This window comes from Scomber japonicus, chromosome 3, assembly GCF_027409825.1.
Source record: "Scomber japonicus isolate fScoJap1 chromosome 3, fScoJap1.pri, whole genome shotgun sequence".
NCBI classification, from domain to species: domain Eukaryota; kingdom Metazoa; phylum Chordata; class Actinopteri; order Scombriformes; family Scombridae; genus Scomber; species Scomber japonicus.
In genome coordinates, this window is record NC_070580.1 from 25,120,815 (window position 1) to 25,133,679 (window position 12,865).

Below are 12,865 nucleotides of genomic sequence, written 5' to 3' on the forward strand. Positions count from 1 at the left end.
GGTTCTTCTAAAGAGGTAAAAAGTTGGATGTGTTGAGTTTTAAATGAGACTCCACGGACAGGGATTACTTTCCATCAAACTAAATATAGCCTAAACACCTCCTGTCTTGCTGTCTGTAGGTTTACATACCGCTACTTGTAATTTTCAGACAAAGGGGGTGGAGGTAGGGAGGGGGTCACAGACAGCTGACGCACAGGAGCGCTGCGCGTTTTGGTGCGCATCTTCATTCCCGGCTGCAGGAGGAAATGCGCGCAGAGTGTCTGTCCCATCCTCGGATATACTTCTTCTACCTGACTCGTATCTTATTTAAGCGTCGTTCTTACGGTATCAGATTTTGTTTACTACAGCTTCCTGCAGCTTTAGTCATCTTTAATTCGGTGCGCAACAACGTAAGAATTTACTGCTCATACAAGACTGTTTAAGGGACAGAGGACCAGCTCAGCTGTCTCATTAAATACAACTGAAACTCCTGAGAACATTATGGATGCACTTACACAGAATCTGCATGGCATTATACAATTAGAAACAGCACACTGATGAAGTTTAAGGGCACTTCTCATCCGTGTGAAGTTCTTTTTGTTCTCCAATGATGGACGGCGGACAATCGTCAAGGACTTTCACACCTGATTGTACAGCCTTAGCCAATACATGAAAGGAAGAAACTCGTTTTCTCCGATGAAATCTCTGGGTTTATCAGACGACAGAAGGGCTATGGGGATGAGAAATGGGACAAAAATCCACTCCAAACCCATCTCTAAAATATACTTCATTTTTATTTTGCTCCTGCTTATTTTCACACCGAGAGTGGATTCATCGTGGTGGTGAGTGAGACCTTTAAAGTGCATTTGCTGATTAGTTGATTAGATAAACGTGTAAAACTAATACGTGGAGTGAAAAAATGCAAGTTGTGCAGATGTTCTGAAGCACATGACAGTGACAAAGTGTACCAATTTTCAACTGAGTATACAGACCTTTAAACAGTCTGTGCTAGCCTGGATATTTTTAATGTTTGTGTATTAACACTATAAATCTAGGTGGGATCCTCTGTTATGCACAAAGATGGATAATGGTCTTCATAATTTCCATATGCTTATTTTAATCCAAGACTTTTACAACACACATAAAAAAATCAGCTCATAAAATATCTTGTCACATAAATGGTAAAAATTGAACACTTTCATCTTAGTTTTCCTCTGCATGGGAATTTTCTGAATGTGTTTTTTAAACATCAATGCAAAGTGAGACATTCAGCACAGTAATGTGTGTCATGTGTTTATGAAGATTAATGGTGTTGGGGGAATCTCCCCTATCCATCCATCTTGGCCAGAGTAAGTGGCAGGTGCAGGCGCTGGTGCATGAATAAATGCCCCTTGATGATTTCTCTTGAGGTTTTAAACCCCCAGAGGAGGGAGAAAAGAAAAAAAAACAGGCAAGAAGTTGAACACCTCCCTTATCCCACCCACCTGAAATAGCTGTTCTCATGTGTCAGGTCACACTTACAGAAAACATATAGGATGCATATTTAGTGAAATAGTCCTAATTCTACAGTTTCTTCCTTTATCTTTGAATTATTGCCTTGTACTCCGTAACAATCAGCGTCTGTTTTACGGATGGATTTAGATTAAAAATGCAATCTTTGTAAATAATATTATGAATAGTAATTTCCCAAGAGAGCCAAAAGCATATGTTATCCTATTTGCAGTTCTGTAATCCCTTTGCTATTTTATGCAAATACGTTATGAATAAACTAGGATTGAATTGTTGAGAAATTCCAGAGAAAGAGAGAGACACACAGAGAGGGAAAGACTTGGAAGCTGTGTGTCTAGATGATTAATACTTATTTAATCCTGGTTTGTATTGTTAGGGCCTATTTTTAACCATTGCAATCATTTAGATGAGCACCATGTGTCTTGCTCCACAGGACCCCCTTCTCTTCCTCTATGTGTGTGTCCTCTTGGAGACAGTCAGGGGTCTTTTGGCAAAGCCGATATGTACAACACACAATAAACACAAGTAGTGCTTCTGCTCTGCTTTACTGCTCAGGCAGATAGTCACTGTTAGAATGGACTGGGACAGCCATAACAGGAGTGGAAACTGCCTGCTACGTCTGTTTCTGTCTCGGTGGCCAGGCGACACAAATGTGTCTGCGATTAGGGACTATAATGATATCCGGATGGAGAGTGGAGCATGCAGGCTTAAAGAGGGAGGAAGAAGGGGGGGTACGCCATCATATGGTTGATCTGTGAGGCTGGGAGGGAAAGGCCTGAGTGCCGGAGTTTGAGCGGTCACTTGTACTGTAGATGACTGTCCTCATGTCCTGTTGATAAGAGGCCCCCCCAGTGTCACAATACCACCAGCATGTGATCCGCTCTTTTAAGAGTTGCTACAAAGTAAGGGATTATGCCTGAATAGAGCAGGAAGCAAAGGCCTGTCACAGGGAACGAGGTGCTTTTCACTGAACGTGAGGAATTTAATAATCTCTTCTACACCCTGAATATCTGTTTCTCAAGTAGACGAGAGGTGTGAGATGTGAAGACAAATAAGCACACCAATAGGACTCCAGTTAATAATCTAGACTCCAAGGAATAGTTTGACATTTTGGAAAATATGCTCATTCATTTTCCTCCTGTGAGTTAGATGAGAACATTGATACCACTTTAATGACTGTATACCAAATATGAAGCTACTGCCAGCAGCTGGCTAATTAGCTTAGCACAAAAACTGGAAACAGAGGGGAGAAGCTAACCAGGCTCTGTCCAAAGATAATAAAATCCATCAACCAGTTTGTTTAATCTGTAGAAAAACAGAAGTGTAAAAACAACTTTCCAAATAGTAATGGGTTACTATTTCTTGGTCAGGACCACTGGCGTCTCTGCTTGTAACCTGGCAACTCCTCAGAACCAAGAAATAGTCCAGCACATAACCTCATACCTCAACTTGTAATTTTTACACTTTGTTTTTTGTATGCATTACATGAACAAGATGTGTTTCAATTACTGGGCATTCGAATGAGTATATTTCCCAAAATGTCAATTCCTTTAAGGGGGTAAAGATGTAGTATTGTACTTCCATAAAGTTGGATGATGTGTGAGAGACAGATTTAAAAAATAATGGTCAATCAAAGCAGCAGAGGCTGCGATATTCTGATTTTTGTCCATAGAATGCACCAAACTCCAAAAAAGTTTGAACCCACATTAACCATGAGGCAAATCCATAATTCTTAGACCCTCCCTGACTGGTAAAAGCAACAAAGTGGGGAAAAACATCAGGTCAACTCCCAACATGTAAATTCAAGTTCGACATATCAAACATTCCTGACAGGTATGATACAGTTGAGAAACCTGTGGCAAAATGACTGCAAAGCCCCCATTGCATTAATACAATAGATTAATTGAATTTAAAATGATATACACACAGTTTGGCTGTATCTGATGTGATGTGACACAGAAAAACATGTTCATTTAGGCTGTTTATTGGTATGACTACAAAGTTAACAGAGGGGGTAACCACCTTGTAATAATGCTTAAATGCTCCCAAATTGGAATTACGTGCAGCACTCCTATTCTTTCACACAATGCTGCCACATTTGAATAAATAATCCTGATGACATCATTGCAACATCATCAAGGGTTTATTTTCTCAGAAATGACAAAATTTCCCCAGAAGAATTAAATAACTTTACTCAGACTAGGGAGTAGTTAGTCGTAGTTAGTTATTTTGGCTTTACTGTATGTGTAAAATCAGTGGAATGCCCCTTTGACTCATCATCATAAACACTGTTGTTGGATCTACAGGTACATTGGAGCGCTGGGTGCTCGAGTGATCTGTGACAACATTCCTGGCCTGGTGAACAAGCAGCGGCAGCTCTGCCAGAAGCACCCAGACCTGATGCAGTCCATTGGCGAGGGTGCCAAAGAGTGGATCAGAGAGTGTCAGCACCAGTTCAGACACCACCGCTGGAATTGCAGCATGCTGGAGCGGGACCACACCGTGTTTGGCAGGGTGATGCTGCAAAGTGAGTCTGCACATGTGTGACTGGGATCTCTATCTGTGTGGTTCTTTGCGTGTGCGTGACAGCGGTTGTTTATGTCAGTGACACTTGAGTTAATCATCCTCGTAAATGTCTCCTCTGTTAGCAGATAAGCACAGAATTAATAGGTGTCGTATTAGTTAAACTTTGCCCTAGCATACAAACATAAAGTGAAAGTGTTGTGGTTTTTTTTTACCTTCTCTGGAATGAGGGAAGATTGGGAAAGTGGATGTTCCTTGCAAACAAGTAGCAGATCGAGAGATCCACACTGGTTATGTATAAACAGTAATAGGAGATGTAAATATTTGGGTAGATGTTTCTGGCAGCCAGACAAAGCTTTTCTCCCTGACATATCGCCTGTGTTCTGCTTCATTGCGTGAGCAGGAATGAGGACGGGAGGTGGGTGGGAAAGCCAGACCAAATAACCCCCAAAATCTCCTCTACTCTGAAATGAAAACACAGCCCAGTGACTGAGAAAGCTGCCATCTGTGCAAATTAAAAGGTGAAAGGAGAGTCGGGCTGGACCGTGATGTTATAGCTGACATGCTGCTAACTCTGCCTGGACCATCAACCATAAATGGACTGATTTCTTAGCTCATGCTGTCTGGGATATACTTGAGACAGTCTGCTTTACTGTCAGTGTAGGCACTAAAAGAACAGATCAAATCTCACCAAAGTCAGCAAGCAAATCAACTGTTAAAAGTAAATAATCTTCCATGGTCTAACATAACACTTTATTTTCTGACGGTGTAATTGCAACACCTCTCTTTCCTATCTCCTCAGGCAGCAAAGAAGCAGCATTCATGTATGCCATCTCTTCAGCTGGAGTGGTCTATGCCATCACCAGGGCCTGCAGTCAAGGGGATCTTAAGATGTGCAGCTGTGACCGCCACAAGCGTGGGCAAGTGAAGGATGAAAGCAAGTGGGGGACGAAGTTTGATTGGGGCGGATGCAGCGACAATGTCAACTATGGCATGAAGTTTGCTAAGGCCTTCATAGATGCTCCGGAGAACATGGTGAAAGATGCTCGGGCTCTAATAAATCTGCACAATAACCGGTGTGGTCGGATGGTGAGCAGAAGCTTTATTTTTAACACTTGAGCTGTAGTAGCACTCTTGAGTTGCAGTTTGGAGACAATTTTATTGACTGTAGTAAACCATGCACACACTAGTAGAAATGTATTGTTGTGTTTAAAGAAAAAAGAAAACACTGAAATAATGTAAAGCTTGCATGTTTAAAGTTACAAAATATACTTTATTGAATAGACACTATCAATTATTTACAAGGTTAAATTTAATGGAAAATGTATTTAAAATATTTCAAGAAGGATAGGGTGGTGGAGTGGAGTCATTGTTTAGTCTACAACAGTAACAGCAATTTTCTAAAGTCCATGGTGACATCTTCAAATTGCTTATTTGGTCGGACCAACAGTCTAAACTCCAAAGATATCAATTTGTTATCACATAAGACAAAGAAACGCAGTTAGTTCTCATATTTGAGAAGCTGGAACAAGAGAATGTTTGACATCTTTGCTTGAGTCAATATTTGATCATAATAGTTGCAGATTAAATTTCTGTCAACCAACTAATCAGTTAAAAAAAAATATATATATATATATTTCAATTGCATGTTCACAAAATGTATAATGGTGAAAAAATGTTCATCAATCCAGCCTGCCACTAATCTCAAGTGCTGTGCTGTAAAGTTATTAGACTTGAATTTGCTTTTATCAGTAGTATATAATATCTAATTTTGTGTAGTTGTGTTGTGTCAAAACATCATGTCATAGGCTACATCATAGTCTTAACACCCTGTCACCTTTGACCTCTGCTCTAGGCAGTGAAGCGCTTTATGAAGCTGGAGTGCAAGTGTCACGGGGTCAGTGGCTCCTGTTCCGTGAAAACCTGTTGGCTGGCTATGTCTGACTTCAGGCGAACGGGAGACTACCTTCGCGAGAAGTACAACGCGGTAGTCGAGGTGACCATGAACCAGGGCGGGACGGGTTTTATGGTGGCTGACAAGAACTTCAAGGGAAGCACCAAGAATGAGTTGGTGTACGTCGAGAAATCACCAGATTACTGTGGCATGGACCTTGCAGCAGGTGAGTGAATGAATGAGGAATGGGGAATGAGGAATTCATTTGTTGTCACTGACAAATATGATTATGTAAAAAAAGGGAAAAATAGAAGCTCCTTGCAAAGAGTGAATATTTTTTATAGATACTAAAGGTTCATATGAATACAAAAAGGGGTGTGTGGTGGTATTTTTACATGACATACTCTTAGTTCAGTGCTGTTTTTCACTTTTGAATCATTATCAACTATAAGGGTTCGTTAATCCAAATCCCAATAACCAAAATGTTCCTTTTGGTATATGGGTATGCCAAAACCTTTGATATATTTAAAAAATCCAATAACTTAAAGCAGTATTAATATCTTTACATTAACACATAACATTTAAGTTTAGATAGGGAACATTGAATATGGAGCACTTTGTTATTGCATATGAACATTTCTGACAAAGGTCTGAGGTCCAAAATGTTGCTAATAAAGTGATGGTGATCGATAGTGTGTAGAATTTCTGATCCTTTCACAGTCCCAGTTTATTACCACACGTTACCATTACCATTTTCTGAAGTGCAGGAACTTTGTGTTTTTTTCTAAATAAGCAACCATTACATTTCTTGTAATTAAGACAGGTACTGAGCATGACACTTTACATTTGAAAAATACATCTATCAGTGCTCTCTGGTGAATACACTACTGTATGTCTGTACTGTTTCTGAATTTCCATTTTGTTCAGCAATGTCTTACTGCTTATCAGCCAAAATACATTTAATCTGATATAGCCTATATTGTCCCAGTTGATTTATTGCTTTTTCACCAGACTTCTGCCACCAACTCAATATATTATATATAATCAGTGCTGAAACATGACATTTGATAAACTCAACACCTATATCTTAACATGATGCCATGGTTACTTGATTACTGTGCTGTAGGAGGAAAAAAACATTGAAAAGTGTTACCAATGTACAGTATGTGGAATACTTTGAGATATCAGCAAGACATCTCTAGTCTACATTCTGGGATTCAGCTTTTGAGGTTGTTTTATTTGATTTTTTATTCATGGTGAAATTGAGCAGATTCTTTGAGACGTCTTGTCTCAAAGAATCTGCTCAACAGGTGGTCGGTCAGTTGTAAGAAATCTATGAGAATCAGACACTTGTCTACTGAGGGTTTGCATTCCTTCACAGCTTAAAGTTCAGTGATTTGACCTTTAACATCTCCTTTAATTCCTAGTGTTTGCTTTGCCTGGTTAAGCTCTGTCTCTCCTCCAACCCAGCCCCTTCAATAGACCATGAAGAAGTTCACTAACTCACCGTTAATAGGTTAATTAAAGAGATAGCATAGTGTATGTGCAGGGGGACGTGATGGCACTAAACAAATTCTTCCACCCCTTCCCGCAGTTACCTTGGTTGCAGGTTGATTACTGAAGTGTAATGAAGGTGTGTTCACTCAAAGGACAGGCTGTCTTTCCTTGTTAAAGGTGATCTTAAAAAGGAGCTTATGACCCTCCTCACCACTAATCTCTATTATATAGGAATTCACAGCCTAAGGATACATGCAGACTTATTTTTCAAATCCTTCCTTTGGTCAGTATTAAGCTCCACTCCCTGGAGCCTGAGGGGAATATCTAATCTTATCCTTTTCTCTTTACTTCAAGGATGCTCTGTTATTAGATGTGGCATCTGATTTTAGGCTTAGATTTTACACCTGAGTACATGAACACCTTTGTGTTTGGGTCTGAGACTATTCTGTTGATCTGTCTGGAAGTCTATACTCCACTAAACAATGTGGGAAAAGTGATATTTCACTTTAAGAAGACAGTTTCAGTTTACAGCATCAACATCTCCATTGGTGTTGTGAGAGGTGCAAACATTAGCTGTTCTGGACATCCTGTTCATGTCATCACTGGTGGTTTTCCAAGATGTATTTAAATTAAGCTGATATGTGATGAGGTCAAATAGGTAGCCAGCCACTAAATAACCTATTACCTCACTGTACAACAGAAAAGTTACATATATGTCCTTCTGATTTTAGAAGTAGTAGGGAGGTCTAATTACTTTAGCTGCAGTAATCAAAATGTTTAAGTTAACAATTATTGATCAAATAATGTATTGTATGATAAGGTATTGTAAAAGGGGTTGGTACAAGTGACAAATTCAGAGAATTATCACCAATCTCCACATTCATCAAACTTCTTTTCAGTAAAACAGTTCACTGTCCACTACCTGCTGAGCCCAAAAACAATAGACCAAGATAGACACTAGCTGGTGAACAAAGTTACAAAACTGTGGCTTCATTCAAATTTGATGGGGAAATCTATATGTGTCGCTGTCCAGTCTAGCTTGAGGCCCATTACATTTGTTATATTGTTATATCCAGTGATTTGTAACATATCAATCTCAATATAATATCATTGCATAATAATGGATATTGAAGCATAATATCATTGTTCTTCATTATTCCTTACTCTTGAAGAAGGTCATGATTTTCTTTTTAACACAACTAGCTTCATTTCTTCTCTTTACAGGCTACTTGGGCACAGCAGGCAGGGTGTGCAACAAGTCCTCCAAGGATTCAGACGGCTGTGATGCCATGTGCTGTGGGCGGGGCTACGACACCATGCGCATCAAACGTGTCACCAAATGTGAGTGCAAGTTCAAGTGGTGCTGCGCTGTGGAGTGCAAAGACTGCGAGGACATGGTGGACGTACACACCTGCAAGCCCGACAAGCGACGAGACCGGCTGGACCTAACCTAAGAAGGATGCCCAAATAATCATAGCCGCTGATTCATTAACATGTGCGCTAATGGCTGCATTATATTATGGGATATATAATTGGGATCTCTTAACAGTAATACCTCTGGCTTTTGATCCTTTCACACTTCCTGAAGGAGAGACTTCACATACATTTATTGAATGATGCTTGACTGGAAAATAAACCCAGTTAATGATCATGTGCTGCTTTAGTAAGCGTTTCTAAGAACAATTTGTTGAGCTTTTTTAAAAACAAAGTTTGAATCTTTGATACGAAATGGCTGAATATTATATCATTCTGCTGTAAATGCACCCCTGGTTGACACAGAGATATGAGGTTATGTCTGTTTTACAGTATGTAAAAAGAGTGTGAGTACATTACTTAGCGGAAATTGAATAATAATAACAAAAAAATAATATTTAGCCAAAAGAGACAGAGAGATAAAGAAATATACGACATTGCACCATTTAAAATGACAAATGACATCATTGTATGGTACTGCAATATAGCATTTAAAATACAACAGAGAGCTGCTGCAAATGAGTGCAACTCTGACAAACTAACGAGAAGTCTGGAGGAAATTTATGAAGAAGTTCGTACACATTTAAGGTCAGAAAATCACACTGTGAATCCGAAGCAACCGCAAAGAGCTGAACAAGCAGAGACTTCAGTTCAAGAGGCAGCATACCGGTTGCAATGTTGGATTTTGGCAGACTGTCTGTAGAAAAAGGACACGCAGAGAAAGCAAAGTTTGATGTAGACTTTGGACAGTATTTGTTCTCACACATTCGTTTGTGTTGCCTTATTGAAAACGTGTTAATTTCTACCTCTGGTTCTTCGTCTTTTCTTTCAATGCCACACACACAGCTTCAAGCAGCTTCGAAACTGCCCTTAGCTCATGTTCAAAAGACAACAGCGCTGCATGAAATATTCAAACCCTACTTCATTTCAGTTAGGCCATTATGTTGATGCAGTTGGGGTGCCAGCAAAAAGCGCTTCAGCAAAAAAAAATAAAAAAAATAAAAAAAATATTTATATATATTAATGCAGGGTTGCCTGACAAAACAGTTGGTAAAAAAGATTGTTATCAGATATACCAAATATTCTTGGCAGATTACTTTCAGTTACAGATTCAGATACAGTTTACTTTGTGATTGTTGCACAAAGGATAAAATTGGCACCATGTTAACTTTGCAGAATTGTACAATCCTATGATTTTGTGTGTGATAAGTCTTCAAATGAATGGATGTATGATTAAACTGGTCTTCCTGGATCTTACATCATCGTCTCACATTAAATAACCTGTCCTCACCAAAGTGGTCCCTTACGTCCCTTACACCTAAAGAGAGGTGTTGTTATGGGCAGGACACAGAGGCTTGCAGAGGAAGAGATGTGCACATATCCTGAACATGCTTGCTTGATAACTGAGTGGCGGTTCGAAACAGGACCAAAATAAAGGCAAACATCATACTTGTTATATGTATTATGAATAAACTTCCAAGTAAATGTCTTCCAGCCAAGCCTGTGCATGTCCATCTACTTGTGGCACAGAGAAGCAAGCATTAGCCACCATTGCTGCTCAGTGCCAGCAGTCTTTGTTGTTAAGATCTCACAAATGCTACTTCCACCTTACCTTTGGTTATAGTTGTTTCCTAATCTTCATCCACTCATGCCTCTAGATGGATGGCAGTAAATTCTTCTTTGTTTTAATTCACAATGATTTAAAAATTGTCAATGTCACCCCCCCACCCCCCACCCCACCAGCAACCACCAGTATAATGGCTTCTAAAACAAATGAAACCAGCATACCAGCTGTTCAGTTTATAAAATGTTACCTCTTCTTTCTGTTTTGTTTCTGTAAAAGGTTGGTCATTACATCCTGCACACTGCTGTTCAAACAATGAAGTGTCACTTTTTGAAGCTGTCGATTAGTGATTGTGAGTTATTTGAAAGATGATATTGGACTGATCACTGTCTTAAAGCTGTATGCTCAGATTTATTTCAATGTGACTTATTTTCTCAATGGTAAAACTGTTTAACTTCATTGTTCTGAAATAATAATAAGCTGTGATAAAGGCTCATCAGTACCACATTATAGTACATAAACCCCCCATGGATCACAGTTTTAAAGTAACTAGCCTCACCTTTTATAGATACCACAGCTGTGTGTCAGCAACAAATTTACACTGCCAATCATTTCCCTCAAACAGATTGTACATTAAAATGCTCAGAAGCACTCATGCACTGCAGTATTTTCATTGCTCCTAACAAAAACTCAACAACAAGATATGCAAGCTGAAGATCCTAAATGTGCATGCATCACAGTGGCGGGCTGTATCTTAAGATTTTAAGTGCAGCTTTTCTCATTGCTTGGTCTTCATTACAAAGGCCAGCACAGCATGTTTTTCTTGTCATCATATTGTGACAGAACATTTTTACAATGCAATCTTATGCAACTGTGCTTTTCGGTCCTTTGTGCACATATTCACTGGCTCTGACTGGTTTGTGAGAACTTAAGTATTTCATGAAACCAGGCCAAGACGTTGCAAAAAGAGCAATGAAGTAGCTGCAGACCCTGAATTTGACTTTTCAACATCTGGTAATGCAGCCAGACATCATGTTGGGCCATTAGAGACACAACCCTCAGAGGGATTTATAGATCTAAATGAATCTGACAACAAGCTGTGGATGCTAAGAGTCAACAGATTTTTTCAAGTCCATGTAATGAGGAGGAGAGCCAAAGTAAAGTGCTTTGAACAAGGCCAAATGACACACCGTGTCAAACGTTCACAAGTCAAAAGTTAATTGCAAACAAAGGAGCCTGTTTTGAATGTAAATTAAGAGTATGTTGGCTGTGTTTTTCTTAAAGATTAGAAAGGTGAGAGCTGTTCATACGCAGAGGGGGCCTCAAAAAAATTCATACTTCTATTCCCCAGTTTTACTGAGTGTAATAAAACACAACAACAATGATTTCAGTCCGTTATGAAATTTAACATTTTATGCCTAAAACAAACACTAGGAACAACTGGGTCAGCACAGTCCTGTACTGTGACTTTGGACTGATTGAGGGTTAATGTCTTAGCTACTTCAGTTGCTTTGGATCTAGTCACAGCTCAGGCTTAAATTTTTTCAGGTGAAGCCAACAAAATAATTATTTGCCCAAACACAATATAGATTTGACAAGAAAAATTAAGACTGGGGCCACATTTTTACTTCCAAGTCAAACATTTAGTCAGTAAGGGTTTGGTGCAACAGCGTCCCAGGTTGTGTTACTGTCCAGCGAGGTATTTTCACCTTGGAAATGTAGGTCCCAAAATACCTTACTGGTTCTAAATTAAACCTTGTTGATCCACCCTCTGTCACTCCTATTAGAGGTCTTCCGTTCTCTGGTAGCGTATATATGGTCTCTTATACATTAGCCCTGATTCACTTATGGCATGGAAAGGATAATGCAACCAGCCATGTTGCTGTGTTAAAGTTCATTCAGTTCAATGTCAGGTATATTTTCCATTAACGTAACAGGACAGGCAGATGGTGGGCTTGCATAGCAACACAGTATACAGGTACATCACAAAATATCACAAAAGAAGAATTAATTAAGTATCTGAAGCATAATCCTCTTTGTACACAGAGAGGAGATTAATAACACTTTGCTGATCTTAAAATCTGTCATACAATCTGTGCCACTTTGTCCTCCGCAATGTGTGATCCAGTTGAAGTCTGTAAAAATAACAGGAGTGGCATCGCAGGCATTCTCTGCCATCATAGTGATATCAAATGGGCATCTCAATTTAACAACATTTCAGAGCTAAAATTGGCCCGGGGGGAGAGACTAACAGTGTGGTCAACATAGATGTTTTACATTCCGGGAGACCAGAGGAGAGAAATGTTGTAATGAGTCAGAAATGATTCGCTGATGTGTCGGTCTCATACTAAACATGTTTAATTTTCTCCTTGAACTTGTCTAATTAGTCCTCCAGCCCAAAACACTCTTCCACACCCAATCATATG

The 12,865-nt window shown here is 39.4% G+C and overlaps 1 protein-coding gene across 1 annotated transcript; it reads left to right on the forward strand.

Moving 5' to 3' along the window:
• Positions 1–711: 711 nt before the first annotated feature.
• On the forward strand, positions 712–8,856 carry LOC128355004 (protein Wnt-2b-A-like). Its single transcript, XM_053315143.1, has 5 exons — positions 712–821; positions 3,795–4,015; positions 4,814–5,100; positions 5,867–6,131; positions 8,627–8,856. The coding sequence occupies exons 1-5, from the start codon at positions 712–714 to the stop codon at positions 8,854–8,856; spliced, it is 1,113 nt and encodes a 370-aa protein (XP_053171118.1).
• Positions 8,857–12,865: the final 4,009 nt, after the last annotated feature.